General features: G+C 31.8%; 2 protein-coding genes across 2 annotated transcripts; both read right to left on the bottom strand.

Annotated features, from left to right (window-relative positions):
• Window positions 1–1,185: 1,185 nt before the first annotated feature.
• Window positions 1,186–20,770, bottom strand: LOC124360056 (transcription initiation factor TFIID subunit 10-like). Its single transcript, XM_046813316.1, has 5 exons — window positions 20,611–20,770; window positions 5,044–5,179; window positions 3,283–3,347; window positions 1,776–1,848; window positions 1,186–1,384 (listed from the first exon to the last, which is right to left on the bottom strand). Exons 2-5 carry the CDS (start codon window positions 5,164–5,166, stop codon window positions 1,259–1,261), a joined length of 387 nt encoding a protein of 128 aa, XP_046669272.1. The 5' UTR covers window positions 5,167–5,179; window positions 20,611–20,770; the 3' UTR covers window positions 1,186–1,258.
• Window positions 14,670–20,549, bottom strand: LOC124360055 (chloride intracellular channel exl-1). The gene is made up of 3 exons (XM_046813315.1): window positions 19,744–20,549; window positions 16,417–16,637; window positions 14,670–15,650 (listed from the first exon to the last, which is right to left on the bottom strand). The coding sequence occupies exons 1-3, from the start codon at window positions 19,998–20,000 to the stop codon at window positions 15,415–15,417; spliced, it is 714 nt and encodes a 237-aa protein (XP_046669271.1). The 5' UTR covers window positions 20,001–20,549; the 3' UTR covers window positions 14,670–15,414.
• Window positions 20,771–22,070: the final 1,300 nt, after the last annotated feature.

Genomic DNA, 22,070 nt, shown 5'->3' with positions numbered 1-22,070 from the left:
TTAACCTTTACCATATTATTATTGCCTGGTAATTGCAGCATTTCAGTCAAATCAATCTATGATACTAGATTTGTCAACAGTGCCAATTGTAGAGTGCAATATGGATCCTTTTGAGCTAAGGAAGTTGACTTTTCCACATAGTTAATGTTTCTTTTAATTGCTATTGGGTTTCTTATGCCACTTAGACACAAACAAAACATTGTTTTTTTTCTGTTACAGTTGCTGCAAGTGTGCTGTATGCAGGACATTTTCTACAAGCATGTCGAAACCCACACTAACAGCAATCATAGTGTAGATTTACACTGAATAGTCTGATTGTCACTGGGTCTTTCATTTTTGATAAATGAGGCTACAGAAAGGAGTTTTGCCACAATAAATATTTCTGAGAATTGCTTTTTTCCCCTTGGGGTGGCCTACTGCCATAGTTCTTTTTTAATTATCTGCAAATTTTAATGTCTAAGTTTTCAATATTTATATTAGGAATCTATGTATGTCAACACTTACGTTGTTATAGTAACCAGTATGTCATCTTTTACTCTCTTCTTGGAAGGTGGCTAATGTAGTTTTTACCATCACCTCCACATTCTGTTATTGTTCACTTTGTAGAACTTATTGATTATACTCGTACATGCCCATGATAAAAGATTTTAGGCAACTCTCCATGGACTAATAAGGATTCTTTTGCTTCATTCCCAGAACCTGATGTAATTACAGGTCCGGATGGATTACCACTGATGACACCAATAACAAACAATACTGAGTGGTCTCTTGTTATAAGATGCAGATAAAAGAGCAAATTCGCCTTTGTTTCAGTTAAATGATTAAATCCTGTTTATCCTGGGCCTTTATACTCTAATAAACTGGAAAGTAATGTTCTTGAAAAACCAATGTAGCTTTCAAAGAAATCACTGGACAAAAATATGAAAAATTACAGACAAAAGGAATATAATATAAAAAATGCAATTTGCTATAAATGACAAAAATGTACTTATTCTACTGGAAATCATGTATAAAGATGAATGAAAAAAATTAATAGTTCCTATCTCAAAGTACAAAATGTATTGTTGTACAACAACATATAAATTTTATTATTATTAATTAATAGCCAGTTTAGTATGGTTTAACAAATTGTTCATAACAACACATTGAAATTGAATTAATGCTAAGGAAATTAATAAACATTGCTAAATGTAACAAAAAGCTTTATTAGGTTAAATATACATAATAGGATTTATTAAGGAAATTCATAGTGACAAAATTAAACAAAATAGTGCGGTTTGCGCACTTGAATGCCATATTCAGCAAGAGCAGGAGTGAGGTCTTCCATGGTGAGAGTGTAGCGACGGTCCTTGCCCTTGCTCTTGGTCTGGCTGGAGCTGCGGACCTGTACAAACAAATATATTCTTTGACTGAGAAGATAACAGGATTGTTACACACAGTAGAAATGTTCTTAGTGCTAGTGAAATGACTAGATGGAGTCACAGGTGTGTCCGTGAAATATATCATTATATTATTTGATTTAGAAGATCACAGCATTGTGATACTGCATTCCATATATCAGTGGAATACATACAAAATGTAAATGTTTATCTATCCTGTTTATTCATAAATTACAAACAATATTGGCTGAATTCATAAAAAATTTAAGTGAGTAGCTAGGAAGAAAGCTTGCAAAACTTGATGACTCTTTAATAAATAGTTGCCAGTAAATACAATTATATATTGAACTGCAATAAGAAATTTAAAAATAATATGAAATATTTCCAATAAAGTACCTTGCAATGTTGAAGAGCATCGTTGGCGATGTCCGAGATAAATTTCTGAGCCGCCAAAGAAATGAGACGGATACTGCAACATTTAAAACACACATTATCATTTTTTTAAGCCTGTTTAACTCACAATACAGAGTCAAGTAACAATTTCGGGTACAAGTAAAATATTTATATAACTATTAGTCTAGGACCGAGAACCAATTTGCATTTTATAAGCTCACAACCTTATTTTTCATAAAATTGATTACTGAATTTATACTTAAAAAGAAATTAATTATCAGCTGCACTAGAATTAGTGGAGGTCAAAATAGTGGGAAACAAAAAGGTACAACAAATAAACAATTGTTTGATGGTATTTCTTTTGGTTTGCCACAACAACAAATTGTCAGTCATTTAATAAGTTTTCTATTGTCTATACAAATTTGTTTACTAATTAATACAATTCCATTGATTTCTCTGTAAACTTCAATGGTCTTGTGATTAATTTCAGTCACTTAGATGCTTGCACTACTAATAAAACAAATCAAAATGCTTATTTCACAGTCAATAGATTTTTACATTTTAAGAGGGATTTTAAATAAAAAAAAACTAATCTAAATATGATAGACTTTTTCATAAAATATAGTTTTTTACAAGTGTCAATTATTTATAAATACACTTTGAAGAACTTTGAGAAATTATTCTATAATATTTAGGTTATGAAAAATATCTTCCAAAGGTGATTAGGATAAAAATTATCTAAAAAAAAATAATATTTTAAAACTATGAAGTGTAACAAGTTATCAAACTTCTAACTTACACTTTAATTTCTAAAGTGAAATAATTTAATAACAGATATAGTTTTCTGCGATAAGAAAATCATTACATGGAGGTCGTAAGCATTCACTTTGACAGCTGCATCATGTCAGTGATATCTAAATAGAGAAATAGTGAGGACACATTTTGCATTGGAGACATAGAGAAATAGGACACTAACATTGAGAAAAATGAGGCAAGGTACAGATACCTCACATTGCTAAATTTGTGAAAATCAAACAGATGCATGGAAAGTAATGTGATGGCAGGCAAGGGGGCACTATTTTGTAACCATAAATGTCAAGCATGTGACTATAGTCTGTTAACTACTGTACATTATTAGACAATACATTTTAATATCGTCTTCTCTACTTTTAGGAATTCTTGCTCAGAAATGATATACAATGGACATAAACATTTCAAATTATCTGTAACACAATGTAAATGATCCACCTTATATGTTATAACATTACTGAATATAAAATGTAAAGGGACTAAAAAAAGTTAAAGCTATCCACAATGTCAGAATAAAAACATTTGAATTATCCAAATTCTACTGAACCATAAATCATTATTATTATAATGGAAGTAGAATAAGTAGTGCGGTTTTATTGTTTATATTTGCTCTTAGAAATGTTATTTTATTCCCCTGTTAACTCTTGACTCTACGTCCAACAATAATTGAAACCAAAGGAGTGAAAATATCAAAACTTACACTCTGGGATCGGAGCCATCAAAACCTGCAGAGTTGAGATAAGAGGCAGTCACTGCGTCAGGTATCTGTACAAATCAATTTTAAAAATTCACTCATATTCTGTGAAAATAAATTTGATTTTATCAAATATATTCCTTTTTGCTGTAAACTTGTCAGTAATAAATAGAAACACTAGCGAAAACATATAAATAAAAGGCACAGTTTAATTTTACAATATAAATCCCTGTTTGACTCACTTTTGACTCACAAGAGAAGCCGGGAAATGTGCTGTACCTTTTAACTGGTACCAAATTATTTATGTACTTATACTTTGGTTTGATAGCCGATCTTTTAGAACAAAAATACAGCTTGTTAAAATCTCAATATTCAATCCTTTTAGTGACTACGTCCGTATAAACAGGTGTTACAAAAACTACTAAAAATTCCCCAACATCCAAAAAAAACAGACATTCGCGGTAAAAATTCTACAGCAATAATTTGTTTACATGTCATAAATTTGTTGGTATATCATCAATCAGAATTAACCAAATGACACAAAAAACAATATGTATAGCAATTTTGTAAGAATAATTAAATGCTTAGTTTAAAATTTAGTGTAACAATACAAACAAGTGAAAATGTACCTTTCTAAACAACATCATAGCTTAAACAGTTTTTAAAATATTAATAAAAACTTTTTATATTTGTATTTAGTTTAATTTTCTCTTTCAATTGATATTTTTCATAGCGGAATATTTTTTTCAAATGCAATTTCTCATATAAAATTGAAAAATATATACTGTGAGTAAATATTTTTTATTTTTAAAATTAAATTAGATTAAAATATCAGATTTGTTAATTATTTTCCAAATCTGTCAATTACTTAACAGTTTTATTTCTAAATACATTTTTTTCAATTGAAGTGTTCACTTATTCAGAACTTAGTGTTAGCCTGTGTATTTTATAAATTGTGTTTACGAATCTCATGTGTTTCGATTAGGCCTAAGAGAAAAAGTGAAAAAATACTTTTACACATCAAGTAGAGTTGTTATCTTTATAGTTTTGTAGATAACAAAATAATTTTTGTTGTATATAGTTGTTTTGAGGAAATATTCTTTTAAAGTGCTATTTTTCATAGGAAACTGGAAAAGTGTTCAATAACTTTTTGGTAATCCCCATTTTTGTGATTTGTTTAATATAATAAATTAGTGGTTATGCGTGTTTTATGTTTTTAATTAAAGAATTCATCTGTAAAGAAAATAAAGAAAATGTTACAAAATTGCTGAAATTGGCTTAGCATTTTTCAGCAGTACCTAGAGAGACATCTCTGGTATTTTTCGGATAACATTTTTTAATTATAATCCGGCACTAAAAGGGTTAATGTCTACAAAGTTTTCTTGAAACTTTGCCTTAATTTCTGTATGGTTCATATCTTATGTTACTTGCACATGATAACTAAAATTGTTTTAAATTTTGTTTGGTTCTTACTTAGTTAAATGTTTGGTGTTACAATTTTAAAGACTGCATTAAACTTACATTATACATAAAAAGTAGTATGTACTGATATATTTCACCATTAATTGTACACATTTTATATTGTAACAAAGCTTTAAGAAACTATGAAGGACCAAACTAGCCCAGGATTTGGAATCTCTAGTTTACGCCTCATTGAGCCTTGTCAAATACTGGTTGAATTAGTGAGCTGCAGATTAATTATGGCAGGCGACAAGATCAAGATATCAGTTGGTGAAATGATTTGATTTTCACCAAGATGACACTCACAGTAGGAACGTAGTCCTCGAGCTGCTGCAGAAAGTCCGACAATGGCTGAGGTCCCATCACTGCGTCCCCCTCAGCCTGTTGCAGAGAGTTCAAGTTCGGTTTTACATCTCCTCCAGTGTTCATTTTGCTTGTAGAACTGTAACAAAGCAATTTTTATTATTCAGTGGTCATAGTCTCAATTTAAAAAATAAAATGCTTCCTTCGAGTGCTTTATGATGTAACGAGAATTTACGATAATACTGGAATGTTTAACCTGTAGTTGTTAGAGCCTAAGTACTAAAGCAACATATCTGATCCTTAGGAATAGACTGGGGTTTCATTCTTCCAATTGATGTATCAGAAGGATGATTTTCATTTATAAATAAACTAACTTCGACTAACAACCTAAAAATCAATAGACCTTTGTCTTTTGTTTAAAGTTTGTTATTGAGGATAGAAGGTTTAAAAGGATAACAGGATTTCAGACATTTACCATTGTTACATGTTAAAAAAGTGTTATACTTTTTGTAATATATAAACTATGGGAAATGTCCAAAATCCTGTTATCCTTCAGACCTTTATCATTTGCTGATACTGTTACTGTTTTCATGTTTGGTTTCACAACTCAAGTATACTTTTATGAGGGTAATTTTAAAATGCTCAGGGAAATGTTACAGTAAATATTCATTGCCACATCTAGAGTTCAAGTCCAAAAAGTTATTATATGAGCTAACATAGCTTTGATCTACACAACTTTTAAACAAACTTCAGTCAATATTGCAGTAAATACAATTTTCTGATTTCTGAGGAGTTTTGGCACCTGGTAAAAATAACATCACAGTTGTGAAGTTCCAGCAGCAAATATAGTCTAGGATCTAGGAACTTAGCTTTGCACGTAGGTGAAGTTTTTAATAATGAATTAGTTTTTATATGGTGGTCTACCCTGGGTACAGACGCAAAGTACTTAAGAATAATTTTAGTACCTTCAACATGAAAAACCATTATTTCATATTTTTTCAAAATTACGACTTATATTAAATCTATTCTAGGCTTTTTTGTCAAACATGAAAATTTTAATTTTAAAAATTCAGATTTAAAACAAAGTAGCAAGGATTGCAAGAGACTTGTGTGCATATAAATCATACCTTTAAAATGAGAAATCTCTCCTCCAAACTTCATGGTCACAAAAACAGCAGTCGTAAAATAACTGAAAGATTAGTAGGATTCTTATGAGTTACAAATTGAAATGCCTTCTATTACAGCCAGTCCATAAAAAGGTTAATACGGACATGACTGTGTTATTGACTGAGCGTTCAGAGAAGCCTATCATTTGAGAGGGTTAAACTTAACTTCTGTCTGATATCTCAAGAACAAACTGACCTATATACTTGAAACGGAATGAAAATTAATTCTATGAAGAAAACATTGAGTTCAGTGATAACAACTGAGTAAAATTGTGTGACATTTTAACATGTGACATAGTAACACAATGTAGCCTGACTCTCCAAAAGATACCTCAAGAAAGATTTTATCTGTAGACTTTAAATTTTATATTAAACTTAATTTTCTACCTAGACAAGAATGAGTTTTCTGATGGAAATGATGCATGCCCAAGACATGAGGATTTCCTGAGCATCAACATAGACTATTTACTCAAGCAGGCCTGGCACTATTTCTCTTTTGCTTTTGGGGAAATGTAAAAACTTATTTTCCTTCATGACTGTTCTGTCTGTCTGTGTGCATGCAACCTGATGAGTGAAACCTGTTACGCGACACATGGGTGTGACATACTCCTATCTTCGTGTAATCAAAATTGTGTTTTAAAAATAGAGCTATCTAAAATCTGAAATTTAAGTACACTTTCAAATCTTGCTATTAACACTAAATGATGAAAAATATAAACAATTTTTTTTAAGTATATTTAATATACTATACATATTTAGTTTAAATAAAATGTTTCCAATTAATATTAAAAATATAAAAGTTCGTGAAGAATGGTGTTTGGATATTTAATCACACAAAATCTAGTGGACAGATTTAAACAAAATTTTGCATATATATTGTTTAGATATGATAATAAAACAAAGGCATATTTTTGATCGTTAAATACTACTTATTATAAAATACTTGTTAATAGAGTTTTGTGTTTGCATGAAACAAAAATATCATCTGTTGCAGTGTGCTGCAAATAGTTATGACAGTAGTCTTATATAACCGTTGCTATAGATGGCAGTAGTGACAAATTCAAACCATTTAGTATGTCAATGGAGTACTTGAAATTAGTTTCCTTTGACATTGTGGGATGACATAATTACAGTAGCTCAAGGTAACAAAATGGAAGTACCAGGCACTATTATGACTCGATGAACAACTCGCCCTATGACTAGAATTTGAGAAAGGAGCACAGTAGTCCGTGATCATTGCAAATGGAATCACAAAGCAATGTACCAAACACAAAGTGTAATTTTGTATGGCAAAAACCCATTGAAGGAGCAGTGCGTCCGTTTTGCTTTGAGGAGACATACAATACTGATTAGGAATATAAAAGTGAATATAATTCTTAGACTTAACCGAGAAAGTAGGATGATATAGACAGAGAATATTAAGGAAGGGCATACTGTGCACTCTATTAGTTCTACAGATATGTTTCAAGAACTAATGCAGAGGGTACAAGTAGACAGTAAGCTGGGTGTTTAACTAGACATCCATTTAATTTTAGAGATTTAAAATAATAATAAATACTATTAGCACATTGAGACGGAACTAAAATGTCTTGCTGTATAGGGTATGGATCTGCTTAATCTCTGATCCTCTTAACCATAAACACTAGAATAATGTTATCTGATTAATACATACCTATTTCCATTTTTAAATCTCACAGGTTTCCATTATATTGCATTATAAGAACTTTTGCTAAAAGACTACGACTTCGACTTTATTATTACTTAACACTGGCCAAAAATATTTGAAGTGTTACTAAAATCATTTGAGTTATCCTAATATCATGGAATGCTACAGGAAAGTTAGATTTATTTCATTGGTACTTCTACAGGTAAATGCTAGTATTGATGAAAAATACGAGGGTCGTCCATAAAGTAACCGCCGTTTGAGCGTGGCGCGATAAGTAGTGGGGGTAGCACCACCATTCTCACATTGGTGTGCACAGCAGTTCAGTATGCTTCTAGCTGTGCAAGGGAGAGCATCATGCGATCGCGCGTTCTTTTGTTACAACATAAAAACATGAGCGCCCTGATAAAACCCGCCAAGTGTGAAGTGCGTGGTGTAATAAGATTTCTGTGGTCGAAAAGTTACACAGCAGCTGAAATTCATCGTGAATTGAGTGCAGTGTATGGCCCAAACATTATGAGCGAAGGTGTAGTCCGTCAATGGGTTCGTTTTTTTTTAAATGGAAGAACGAACGTTCACGATGATGACCGGAGTGGTAGGCCATCTCTCGTCAGTGATGACTTGGTGAACAAAGTGGATGAGAAAATTCGCGAGAACCATCGCTTCACAATCTCTGAACTTTCAGATCATTTTCCTGAAATTTCTCGAAGTCTTGTGCATGAGATAGTGACAGAAAAACTAGGCTATCACAAGTTTTGTGCTCGTTGGATTTCAAAAGTGCTCACCGATGATCACAAAATGAAAAGAATGAGTTCTGCCATAGACTTTCTTACTCTGTATGACGTTGAAGGAGGAACATTTTTGAACAGGATCATTACAGGAGATGAGACTTGGGTAGTCTATGTGAATGCCGAAACAAAACAACAGTCAATGCAATGGGGTCATACCGCTTCGTCAAGCAAGCCAAAGAAGGCTCGCCAATCTTTTTCAGCGAGAAAATTGATGGCTACAGTTTTTTGGGATGCCAAGGGCATCTTGCTCGTTGAATTTATGGAGCGTGGTACAACCATTACAGCTGCAGCTTACTGTGAAACCTTAAAACGACTACAACGAGCGATTCAAAACAAGCGTCGTGGTCTTCTGACATCTGGTGTTGTGTTTGTCCATGACAATGCCCCGCCCTCATACAGCTCAAAGAACAACAGAACTTTTGGAAAAGTTCAAATGGGACGTTTTTGACCACCCCCTACAGCCCGGACTTGGCTCCCAGTAATTTCCATCTTTTCCCGTACATGAATTGGTGGCTTGCATCTCAGAGGTTTGCGAGTGATGAAGAGCTTCAAAACGCTGTGACAGGTTGGCTACGTTCTCAGGCGGCAGATTTTTTTAAAGACGGAATTTCAAAAACTGTTAAAAGATATGATAAGTGCTGTAATTTGTATAGTGAATATGTAGAAAAGTAGAGAAAAGCTGTAGTTTTAACATTTATATAATAAACTTTTTGTATCTCAACTGGTTTATTTTTTATTTCAAAACGGAGGTTACAGTACTTTGTGGATGACCCTCGTAAATAATCTGTTGCCAATGTTAACTATGTTACTTCAGTATTGAGTAGCAATTACCTACCTGTTACCTCCATTACAAAAGGAGGAAATCCTAATTAAAAACATTATTCAACCAATAATCTGCCTTTAACCCCTCAAGTGTTTTTTTTCAAACTTTTAGAATTTTCATATATTTTTCACTGTCATTTTCACTATATGTGTACCCGTCATCATCAGGCAAACTAAGCCAATCGTCTATTTGTGAGTAGGATATTTCCATGGTACAATAAATACTCAAAATAAAACAATAAAATATGACATGCAATAAAATGCTGTACCTGTCTGCACTGTGATACTAAAGTGAAATCACCAATGTACAAACACTAATGACAGAGGACCCAGGAAGTGCTGACATCTAGTAGAAAATGCCTAAACTACTTGTGTGATGTGTGGTTGTCAGAAATACTTCTTACACAATATTACGGCAGACAACAGAATAAAACAGTAACAATATAAAGGTGTGTAATAACACCTAATGGATATAATGGATCTGTAGCACACTTTTACGCAATCACTATGAACATATTACTGTATGTAAAAAACCGTAAAGGTGTTATCAAACAGGGTTTAACAATAGGAATGAGGATATAACACAAATTTTATTTTTTTAATTGAATTTAGGACAATAAAAGTATTTTGTACATAAACGTCAGTCTTACAATAATTTTGTATCATTGTTAATTTAAGAATGCAATAAAATCATGACACAGTAAATAAGTAGCTAAGCTTAAGCATTGTTTATTAAATTCATTACAAGTGATTTAGGATGGCACAAGGAAGGAAACTCTAGGGATAATCCACTTCCTTGTCTCCATTTTCACCCATGGTTACTGTTTTCAGTCTATCTATACACACAATATTGTAACAATTATTTTGTAAAATAGCACTCTAAGTTATACATTTGTATATCATTTTCAATTTAGATACCGTACAATTTAGCTTGAAAATAAAAATTAAAAAAACAATATACAGATTACAAAATAATTGATTTCCACAAACAATTACAGTAGGCTATATTTTCTCATAAAACACAATGCCAGTGTACTCATCCACAAAAAAAGACCAAGGCCTATATGCTATTGATGATTTGAAAGCTTAAAATATGTAAAATACAAATTGAATACACAATTAAAAAATATCAATTGGTTTCTACTTAAAATAATATAATCCATTACAAAATATTGTATCGATCTTTAAGAGTTTCTTAGTTTCTAAAAGGTTACAAATGTATTTCAGTAATGTACAAAACAAATTCTCCTGAAGTGATGTTTTAATAACATCACTAAATAACTTAATGATGATTGTATAAAAGCAGTACAAATTTGTAATGGTCGGTATCGAGAAAAAATATCTAAATTCGTTTCCGCTGTTACGGTTACCGGCAGATACAAATCTGAAAATAACAGTGGATGATGCCAAAATGGCGTTTAGTACAAAGTACTCATGGAGTTCATAATTGACCCATAAAAACTACAAAATAACACTTGAAATTAAATACAGATACATTTTTAAACATGTAATAGTTTCCACTGTTACATGTCAAAATCAAACGGACAAATTTTAGATCTTAAATTTGATGTACTTATCTAGATTAAAACGTATTCAGATAAAACACAGGAGTATCAACCATGACAGTACTGATGATCAAAAGTTGTCAGATAGAGTACCAGTTGAAAACAAAAAATGCATGATCGACTATTATTGTAATTAGTCATTATTCAAATTTTTACTCATTAGAAATTTTTATCTTCAATTATGACATAAATAGGAAAAATACAAATAAACTGATCACAAAAATGTTATCAATTTTTATTATACACCTTACAAAATTAAATCAGATATACACGGTAGTTAATATTAAATATTGCACAAAATCACACGATATTAATTACTAGAAAGTATTTGCCATCTCACGTATAATATTATAAGGTACTATATTTTTACTAATATTTAATAATACAAAAATTAACAAAGTAAACTAATAAAAAAAAAAAATAAGAATATCTAGTAAGTGATTATAATAATTATTGTTTGTCTATCTACTAAACAAGTCAGTCTGACAACACAAAAATCCTTTTTAATACTAATTCAGGCACATACATAAGCCCAGTGTACATATACTTCACATCTGTATTTGCTGCAGTGCAAAATGTAACATATAAATATATCAATTACAAGCAAAATTATGTAATTTTTCTTTGGTGTAATTAGCTATTGAATATTGTGGCTCTCTTAAGTCGAAACATTCTTTGTGCAACTTTAATTTCCCGATGACTGTTCCAGCTCAAATCAAGCATTGGAAATCACAGTGAGAGGGTTACAGTGAGCTTTACATCAAAAAGAGACAATGAAAGTGAGCTGCAGCTGGTTTGACTGGTAAACAAAGGACACACAGCATTGGCTTCACTAGGGATAAAGGATTGCTTTACATCAAAAAGAGACAATGAAAGTGAGCTGCAGCTGGTTTGACTGGTAAACAAAGAACACACAGCATTGGCTTCACTAGGGATAAAGGGTTGCTATGTCATCAATTGCAACAGAAACTGAACAACATTCTAAAGCCTTACCATGAAATGTAACAGCAAAGGATATAGTTTATTTCCTAACACAGAGTATAACATATTATTGAAGCTCTTACTTTGTGTTCTTAATAATTAAGTAATTGTGTTTTATACTTAGCCTATTTTGTTTCCAGTAACATGAACAAAATGACATAAATTATTTTCTAAACATTTAGCACAACTTACTAAATAGTTGTTAATTAAAGCATACAATTGAGTTAAATTAGGAAATTAATACTAAAAATAATAAACAAACAACAAACTGTATGATCTATACCACTGGTAACTATTAAACATGACAATAGCCTATAATTGGTATATAAAATACAGGATATCGCAAAAAGAACGGATGGATTTTATTAACATAGTATCCAGTATTGAGTAGGTTAGTGCGTCCAGTTTTAGTACCAATGGCACAGTGGACCGTACAACATTGTGTTTGCTGTTGAACAGTATTTATGGCTTGAACAAAGCAAAATTTGATTTCAACAGGATGGAGCCACAAACCACACGAGTAATGTATCCATCAAAGTCGTGAAAGAAATGTTCCCTGATCATGTGATTTCACATTTCAGCAATCTCCATTGGCCTACACGCTCACCAGATCTATTGCCGCGCGACTTCTTCTTATGGAGTCACTCTAAATTCAAAGTTTATTGTCATAAACCTCGTTCACTTGAAGATCTGAAGGGTGCAATATGTGAAAGAATTGCTGCTATATCACAGGACACTTTGACAAAGGACTTTGAAAAGAGGCTTTTAATTTATACTAAAAGAGAAAGACACCTTGCTTATGTTACTTTTTGTAAATGAATAAGTGTTTTGGAATTCTTAATTCCCAATTCTCAAATTGAGTTGTTTGCTTATTGTTTTGGTGTTAATAAAATTGTTATATGATTAAAATAAACTTTACTTATAGCATTTTAAAATAAATGCGTTCTTTTAACGCCACCCTGTATACATAATAATCTATATATATATATATATATATATATATATATATATATGACTATAAGATTGATTGTTAAAATAAGCCTGCTATTTCACAAATAAAATTTGTCATATCTGTGTTATTTGTGCAAAAAGTTGAGTGTTAAAATGTGACACGTTAAAATAGAAGTAGTTTGACTGGCTAATTATATAGCACAACTTAAAATATATACATACAGTACAACCTTGTATATATTGATTAATTTGGATCAGGAAATCATTCGGATGAACAAAAATCTGAATAAATCAAGAATATAGTAAAAACACAATAGATCACAGATAAAAAAGAATTTATTTCTTTAAAATATAACAATAAAAGAGAGCCAATTTATTACTTTGTTTAATAGAGGTTAATTACAGACATAACGGAAAAGATTCAGACGGTTTCATTTTTTAACTTTATTACACAGCTTCCAGGAAGTACAATCATGAAGAAATTACATAGCCATTATTTACCTGAGGAAATATCGGACTGTCAGTAAAAATCAGCCAGTCTAGCTGTACCGTGGCATCACAACGAGTCATAACATCTTACGGTTCTTTGTTCTCAGAACCATTTTCACTGTCGTCTGTGACTGACAAGCAGTTGAGTGTAGATACAATTTCTATGTTGGTCATCGCACCAATGCTACTGTCATTCTCAATCAATGCATTTTCCAAATTTAAAATTAATAACCTCTTGTAAGCCTGCTATATCACCTTCCTCCAGGGTGGCTTCGCACCTTCTCTCATTAAACAGATCAATGTCTTCCAAGGTCATTGGTCTCATTACGGGGCATGGTCACCTGAGGAAGCATCTTCACAGAGTCGGCATCCTTCAGGAGGATCCGCTCTGTGGAAGGTGTAATGAGCAGGAGGAGACTGCTGAGCACCTGCTCTTTGATTGCCCTGCAATAGCAAGAGAGCGGTATGCCATCTTTGGTAGTTTGGACAGGGGTGGTGATTTTTCCCAGGAGAACTTGATAGGTTGTTTTCGGCGGTTTGTTGAACTGCTGAAGTTGTAGACTGGTGGGCCTCATGGTGTGTTTCCGGGGTGCGCAAAAAGCCCTTGAGGCTTAAGTGCATGGCAGTAGGCCACTCCAAGAGGGAAAAAAAGCCTGCTATAACTAAGTTAATTTGTTTTTGTATTGTTTGCATTATTCAGAAAGTTGGCCACTTGTTAATAAAAGTACGAAATAGACTGGAAATTGAACAAAAATGGTTTATTCTTTAAAAAGGTTGATTTTATCCTTTCCGTAAAATTCATCTGGATAAATTGGAGATCGGGATGAATAGGGTTGTACTTTTATATATCTATGTGCGCTACACTTTATATGGCTAAATATTCTATTCTATTTTTATTCAATTTACGCATATGTGGTCAGATAAAGTGTCTTATAAAATGAAAGATATATTACTGACAATTACAAAAAATTTCTTTTATAAAAAAAGTAGTTTTATGAAAAGTTTACCAACTTTGACCCAGTTCAGGAATTGGAGCATTATAGAAAACAAGATATAGACAAGAACTTTTAATATAAAATTATTGTTATGTTTTTTTTTTTTTTTTTTTTTTTTTTTTTTTTTTTTTTTTTTTTTTTTTTTTTTTTTTTTTTTTTTTTTTTTACTTACGCCCTGGCAGTAAGTAAGTAAGTATTTGTTTTTGAATACTCTTATTACAAAGATTTCCACTAAAAGTAATTTTTTGTGCTTTTTTACAAGTTGGCAGGATGGTAATGCTTTATGCAAAAAGAATTGGCCACAAAGAGGCCACATATTTTAAATTACTAAAGACGTTGTAAAATTGTTAAGAAAATCACAGTTTGACTGGTCTACATCTTAAAATACTAACGTTTACTCAAATAATTTAATAGTACCAAAGAATAAAACACTTTATTTTGCTAGTTAGTAGGCTAAATTGGTTATACAATTGATAAAAACAAATTATGAGATGATCAAGTCATCTTCATACAATTTTGAATGTAATAGAATACAGGCACAAATTGAAAATAAAAATTAGAGACCTAATATTAAATAAGTAATACATAATTTAATAAAATGCCACTATTTAAAACAAGTGCAAGTTAATCGTAAGTGTATTCTTGATATATAAAAATAGTTCAGTTCTGGATTTACTTGGTGTTTTTGTTTTATTGCTGGGTTCTTCTGACAAAACAGCCTCTCTGGGTGAGCTAAAGTTCTAAAGCTTAGAAAGATCATTATTAAATTTAAGGTAAATTGTGATTTAAAAAACCCCATGAATAATTTATTCATGTATGTGTTGGTTCATACTATAAATATTTACTATTCTTTTTAAATTTCATACAGCAAACATACGTAGTTTTGTTACATTTGGTTTTAATAAAAATATATTCTGTGTTCATAATGATGTGCCCTACAAGTTACACACACTACTCCAGCTCGACCCTAGTGGCAGTGGCCGGCACAGTGAAGGAGAATGTGGGGGGCTTGCCGCTAGAAGCAGCCAGTAGCTGTTGCTGCCGAGCTGACAGCTTTACCGAACCTGTGTCCAGCCAGTGCAACAATATCTCTGTGTCCGAGGGGCAACATTTGACGAAGGCTGGGTCGCTGTATGCTGAATGTAGATAGCGCCACACGTGAGTTAGATTCCTTGGTAACTCGTAGCCTGAAACATTGCCTCTACTTAGGTACTGTATAACTATAAATTTGACTTAACAGTAGTTACTCAGATCAAGACAGCTCATAAATATTCTTGGTTCAAGTGAGTCAACTTTAGACACATTTGTGTACAAAATCAGCCTATTGCAACTGTCCTCGTTGTAGCAATTACGAGAAATATCTACATACTTTATCGAACACAGCTCCAGAACCCAAAACCACCTCCCATTAAAAAGTTTATAGATATAAAATGCGTCTTGAAGAAACGTTTCAGTAACTGTCCTAATAAATACCCAAACATGTTGAAACTTGGTACAAAAATTGGATTATGTTTATATCTCCGCTAAGTTCATTGGCTATCTTGGTATTCTATTTTTACAATATAGAAGCCATTCAAACTTTAATAAAATCACAAATATATATATTGCAATAAAATCGCAAAATTTACTTGATACGCCGGACTCGAACCCGGGTCTCTCACTTGTCGGGCGAGCATGTTACCACTACACCACACAGCCCTCACTTTTGACTCTTTAATTATTTTGTATTTGAACATTTCTGTCACATATGTGTTTAAATAAGCAAACTAACCTATGATCGGGATTACATAAATGTTATATGACAGGTATTTGGCCTTATATATTTGATCATAAAATACATGTAACCTATAGACAAAAATTGAAATTGTTCTGGAATGCTTGCCACATTTCTCAATTTTTTATTAATATTTTTTATCTCAAACAGTTTGAGATATTAAGTACTTGTAAACTGACCTTTGATCTCTTGGGCTGCGACACGTACTTGGTGAAGTTTGGGCAGAACCTCACAATCAACCAATGCCAGGCGGTCACCACACAGGTACAGTTTATCTGCCTGTGGATAGTTAACGCTCACAGCCGACAGGTGACTGTCCAGGTGTGCCAACTCTGTCTCCAAGTGTCCACTGTCCTTGGCTACTCCACGCATCCAGTGACAGAACTTGGAAAACAGGTTCCTAAACCAACCAAAAAAGAGTTCAAAAAATTCATAATCCTGAAACTGCCTTAATCATAAGTCAATTTTTTCGTACCTATATGTGTTTACCATCCATCATTGGCTAATGCAGGATAATTTAGGTATAAGAATTCTCAGTTATCTTTCACTAATCTCAATATTTTTATTCGGTTCATGGACATCGGAATAGCCGCCAACATTGTCCAAAGCTGAATTAGAGTATCTGAATCTGAATTAGAGACAGTGAAGGTTCAAATCCTGTCTGTAACTGTGACTGTATCGATTCTCGTTATCATTCAGTTTGATAAATATCCTCAAAACACCCAACTGACCATTATATTTTGAGATAACATTAAAAAACAAATAATAAGGAAATGTTTATTATTGTTATATAAAATGTTAAAATGTTTCTTTGATTTTCACACAAAAAGTATCAAACAAAATTTTTAATAAACACCAATGAAGGAACCCAACCAAAGGACAAATGAATCTCTAAAATTATAAACTTTGAAAGTTATGATGTATGTATACAAAATACTAATAACTTGTGCATAAGTAAAATAATACTGGGATGGTGTTATGAAGAAATACAGAGGAGGACAGGTGACAGCTCAAGATGCTCAGAATTGTAACAGATATCCATATATTTCAATTTTTTGACAAAATAAAAAGAGAAAATAATTTTTTTTTGCATAGGTACCCTTTGGAAAGATGATAACTGAGTGAGTGAAAGAACGTAAAATTTACCGAACTTTTGCTATTACTGTATTTAATGGGAATTATTGAAAATTCTATCATGTAGGCCCTGGTTTGAGCTCTTACAAATGTATGTTTACTATAAATGTACTAACCTTTATTAGACTAACATATCTGTAATTATTTTACATACAACTACTATGGGCACCACGACAATCAAATCAGTAAACCAAATTATTAATTAGGAATACCAAAACTATTGAATACAAAAACATCATAATTATAGTTATTTAAAATTGGTAAATGTTTACTTCACATTTACACAATAGCCACTTCACAATATTTGTTATTTTATCAACATCGAGATGTCTAAAAAAGTTCCTTACCATATGGAGCTTCACATTTAAAAAATAGTTTTTATACCCAAATTAGTCTTTAAGAATCTAGTAAAAGGATATACAGTACTATATCCAGCCACCAAAACAATCAAATAAAATATTGAGCAAATTATTGGTGTCTACCATCGAAACATAACATTAATATCATACTAAATTTAAAACATCTGATACTGAAAGTCGTGATGCGTGAGATTAATACAGTATAAATGTTCTTTATTGAGAGGTTCTTTTTCAATTGCATAGCGAGAGGTTTATTCAATTGAAAGGTTTCTCTTGATTGCTGTATATTTTTTTAAGCCAATTCGTTTACTCAACACAAGCCTGTTTCACTGCACTTGTTTATTCGTACTTCCTTTATATTGGTCTGTGCCACTCTCTTATCAATAGTTTACTTTACATTGTGATGTAGAAGTCGTGTTTATGATCACTACCCCCAAATAATTACAGTTTTAATAGTTTCCTATATTTTATAGTATTAATGATTAAATTTATCTAAGCTGGCACAAGTTTAGTGTTTATGGTAAAAAGATGTATACACAAAAGAGGAAATTTATAGTGTAGGTGGCAATTTTGTTAATAATCACTTAATGTTGCAGGTGTAACAAAAGTGTATAGGTAATTCTAGAGTCAACTACTCACCATCAGAAGTCAGTTGGTAAAAGAATAAAGACACAGAATACTAAAATAATTCATTAAAAATCCTTTTATTGATCTGAAAATATTTTGTAACACACTTGTCACTTAGGATTTCAATTCTCCACAGTAAGAGAATAATGATAGACTTAAACAAACAATCGCTAGAAACATCTCAGCAGGAAACACTTGTTTTTATATTTCATCGTTATAAAAGAAGTTCTGGAATAAAAGCTTTGATTGCTAATTACAGGAATGATACTACATCTCAATGAAACTCAGCAAGAACCATTAGTTAAGGGAATTAACATCGAAATGTCTTTAAAAGTTCATGCAACCAGAACATTTCGATTGCACCACCTTGCCAAATTTATGCATCACTATTTGAAAGTAAGTATTGAAAAAAAAACAGACTGACTGACTAACTCAGTTCATTCATAAATATGTGTGAAACTGTTTTAAAGGTGTTGAAATGTTTTTGTTTGAAGAGTAGGACTTGGTTTCCAAAGTTTAGGAAAATGTAATGTGAGTAAGAAGGAAACGAAGTTTGCATTGTGCTATTATGCGTTAAACACCATCTCTTTCAGTGTGCTAGTAAAGATTTTTTGAGAGGTTTAAACAACATAAGAGGCATTGTTATCATCACTTATTTCTTTGGTACAAACATAACCATTTTCTTTTTGTTTGATTACGAGGGTAGGGTACGATAAGCGGACCTGGTTTTTTTATACCGAAGAATTTAATCATTGATACCTAATATTCACATCTCAAATCCTAGACTATCAATTGATAATAAAAGTATTTATAGCTCTAAATAACAATCATATGTTTTAAATTAAAATATGAGTATATAGGAATATGGGAAAACTCATTAATAAATAAGAAATGACATAAATAATAAATTAACCAGAACGAGATCAACCAAACAGGAAAACTCATATATAATAATGAGCCACATATTCATATGGTTTATGTCATTAATAATTGAATTGTTTATAATTATATATTATTACGTGTATATAATAATTATTGTTATATATACATGTAATTGTATACATATATATATATATAATAATAATATGATTACTTATATTATTTGAAAGTGTTTACTGCTGTTGATATAGATTAAGTTAATTGTTCCAAATAATTAATCAGTATTGATTGGTTTTATTGATGGTTATGATTAAGTAATATCGTTTGCCAATTACAATATAAAACACCGAATACGGTTATCATATCCTACCCAATTACTTTAGTAAAATCAATACATCGATACTTGTTTAAAATCATATTAGGTCTTTTAAGTTGATTTGGTGGACTTATATGGAACTACATCACAACAAACTTAAATTAGTTATATTAAAGATTTTTTAAACTCACCGTGTGGCAGATTCTGCTTCAGCTTCTAATTCATTTTTCAAAAGTCCTCCAGGATATCTGCTTTCCAGCTCCAACACTATATCATCCGCTATATCGATTGGTTCAAATTCTTCTTTCTTTCCCAAACTAAGAAAAAGTGCAGGTACTCTCAGGTGTAATCCTAATTCCTTAAATTCCTTTGGTGGTTTTGAAACATTCACTGGAATAACTTCGTATTTAGGCAAAACTCCTGCATTAAATTTAATCTCTGCGATCATCAAAATCCGTTGACTTTGATAACAAGCTCCAATACATTTATTATCATAACCCGCTTTAGAAAATACTTTTAATCTCAGCTGAAAAATTAATTTTGTCTTCCATTGTAGGCTAGGATAATTATGTGGTTAGTTAAGTCTAATATGTTTACTTTATTAGTTTTTGTTTAGCATAGTACTGAATACTTAAGCATCATAAACACTGGACAAGTACCAAAATATGGTATTATTTGTTTAAATTATAGTACTATGTTCCACAAATAATAACACTAGTTCTAAGTTCTACTTGTAAAGTCATATGCACGGTATCCAAGCATGCTTCAGTTAAACTATCTGGTCTGGTAAATACATGTTTGAACACATCACAAGGAAAGTTTACATTATTCCAAATCAAAAGAGTACAGTAGAAATTCGGAGTGAAGATAACATCTCCAAGTTCTATTTATAATTTGTAAACTAAGGTATAAGGTGATCCTACCAAACCTAAATATAGCATTATATTCAAATCAGGAATTAGTTAGGTTAAGATGTTGAATATCAAGTTATAACATACAATCACTGCGCTCAACAGTTTATTATCGTGCAACTAAAGTAACTTGCAAATTTAACTTACCTTTTTAGTAGGACTTTTATACCACTATCATAAATTATGACAGCAAGAAATGTTTAACTTAGAACAACAAGACAGTTAAACTACCAGCACGAATCAACAAACACAATGAATGACGTCGACTTGCGAAGCTGTGAACAACAAACACTAACACAGCTGACGGAGATGAGTTCAACGACTGATAATTATTAAAGTAAAGGTAGGCTAGAATATTATTCCCGTAGGTAAGTTAAGCTACTTTTTTGTAGCTTCCTCTACCAAGAAAACACCAACGTTAAAATGATGTCATTAGTTAGTACATAAGTGTGTTGTTAACAACGTTTCAACATATTTTTGAATAATTTCAACACTATTTTCAAGTTCTTCCTTCTGTATTAAATTCTGCATGACTTAAATTGTTCTTTAAAGTTCTCATCTGTTTTTGTAGAAAATATGTTCCTTGTGATTTATAAACTTAGTAATAGTACCGTAAGTTTCTTAATGTTGACGGTCTCAACTCACATATCCTTAAGAAAGCTGCATATTATATTTGTAAACGTATGAAATATATTCTTGCATTAACTGCAATATTTTTCCTGCCTGTTTCAAGTATGTAAAAGTTGTATCTGTGCATAAAAAGGATCCAGGTTCTGACCATGGAAACTATAGGTATATAAGCATTATTGGTGTTGTATACAAGGTTTTTGAGATCACATATTGAACCTGTATTGTCTTTCATTCAAAGATGTACTGAATGCTAAAAAAGTTGTCTTAGGGTGTGTGGCTGACTTTGTAATCTTACGAGAGCCTTTGACTCCATTACTCATAACATATTACTTCAAAAGCTCAATTATTATGGCTTATATGGTTCTTGTGTCTCCATACCTAAACGAATAGTCTCAAGGAATTTGTATTAATGTTGTCTTGTGATTATAGGGTGGTTGAACAAGCCCACAGGGCTCTGTGCTATGGCCAAGTTTTTCTCGTTTATATAAACGACCTCCCAGCCAATGTTGAGGGTGGAATCATGGAGATACCTATTTGCTGATAATTTAGCTGTTTACGTATTTGGGAGCAATGATGTGACCCTAGTTTGAGGCTTGATGGCCTATCTGATACCATTAAGGACTGAAGTTGTACCAAAAACCTCTGTTTGAACAGTGCCAAAACTGTTGGTATTAGATCCACTTCTAGTCGACTTTGAACTCCTTTCCTGACCCTGTTAAGTTTCTGGGGATCCACCTTGAATCTGGTCTGTGATGGGAAACTCACACTGACCCTCTTATAAAAATAAATGAGCAGGGGTGTTTTTGTGCTCAAAGTTTTGGTTAAGAAGAATGTAATTAATTGTGTTGCATGCGAAAATGTACATAGTTATGAGACAAGGTAAATCTTTTTACGTAGCATCACAAATACTGCAGAACTATGAGAGGCTTTGTAGTTATTATCATTAATGTTTTACCTATAAATTGTATAAGTCCTAT

This window comes from Homalodisca vitripennis, chromosome 4 (assembly GCF_021130785.1).
Source record: "Homalodisca vitripennis isolate AUS2020 chromosome 4, UT_GWSS_2.1, whole genome shotgun sequence".
Taxonomy (NCBI): domain Eukaryota; kingdom Metazoa; phylum Arthropoda; class Insecta; order Hemiptera; family Cicadellidae; genus Homalodisca; species Homalodisca vitripennis.
This window is presented reverse-complemented; position numbering and strand designations above follow the sequence as displayed.

Excerpts from the sequence above, each read along its gene's own strand:
- LOC124360056 (XM_046813316.1), bottom strand. The coding sequence starts at position 5,166 with ATGAACACTGGAGGAGATGTAAAACCGAACTTGAACTCTCTGCAACAG. Across the intron at positions 1,849-3,282 it reads GATGGCTCCGATCCCAGAGT|TATCCGTCTCATTTCTTTGG; the intron begins GTAAGTTTTGAT and ends TAAATGTTGCAG. Across the intron at positions 1,385-1,775 it reads ATGCTCTTCAACATTGCAAG|GTCCGCAGCTCCAGCCAGAC; the intron begins GTACTTTATTGG and ends TTGTTTGTACAG.
- LOC124360055 (XM_046813315.1), bottom strand. The coding sequence starts at position 20,000 with ATGATCGCAGAGATTAAATTTAATGCAGGAGTTTTGCCTAAATACGAA. Across the intron at positions 16,638-19,743 it reads GAAGCAGAATCTGCCACACG|GAACCTGTTTTCCAAGTTCT; the intron begins GTGAGTTTAAAA and ends TGGTTGGTTTAG. Across the intron at positions 15,651-16,416 it reads CGCAGCCCAAGAGATCAAAG|GCTACGAGTTACCAAGGAAT; the intron begins GTCAGTTTACAA and ends GCAATGTTTCAG.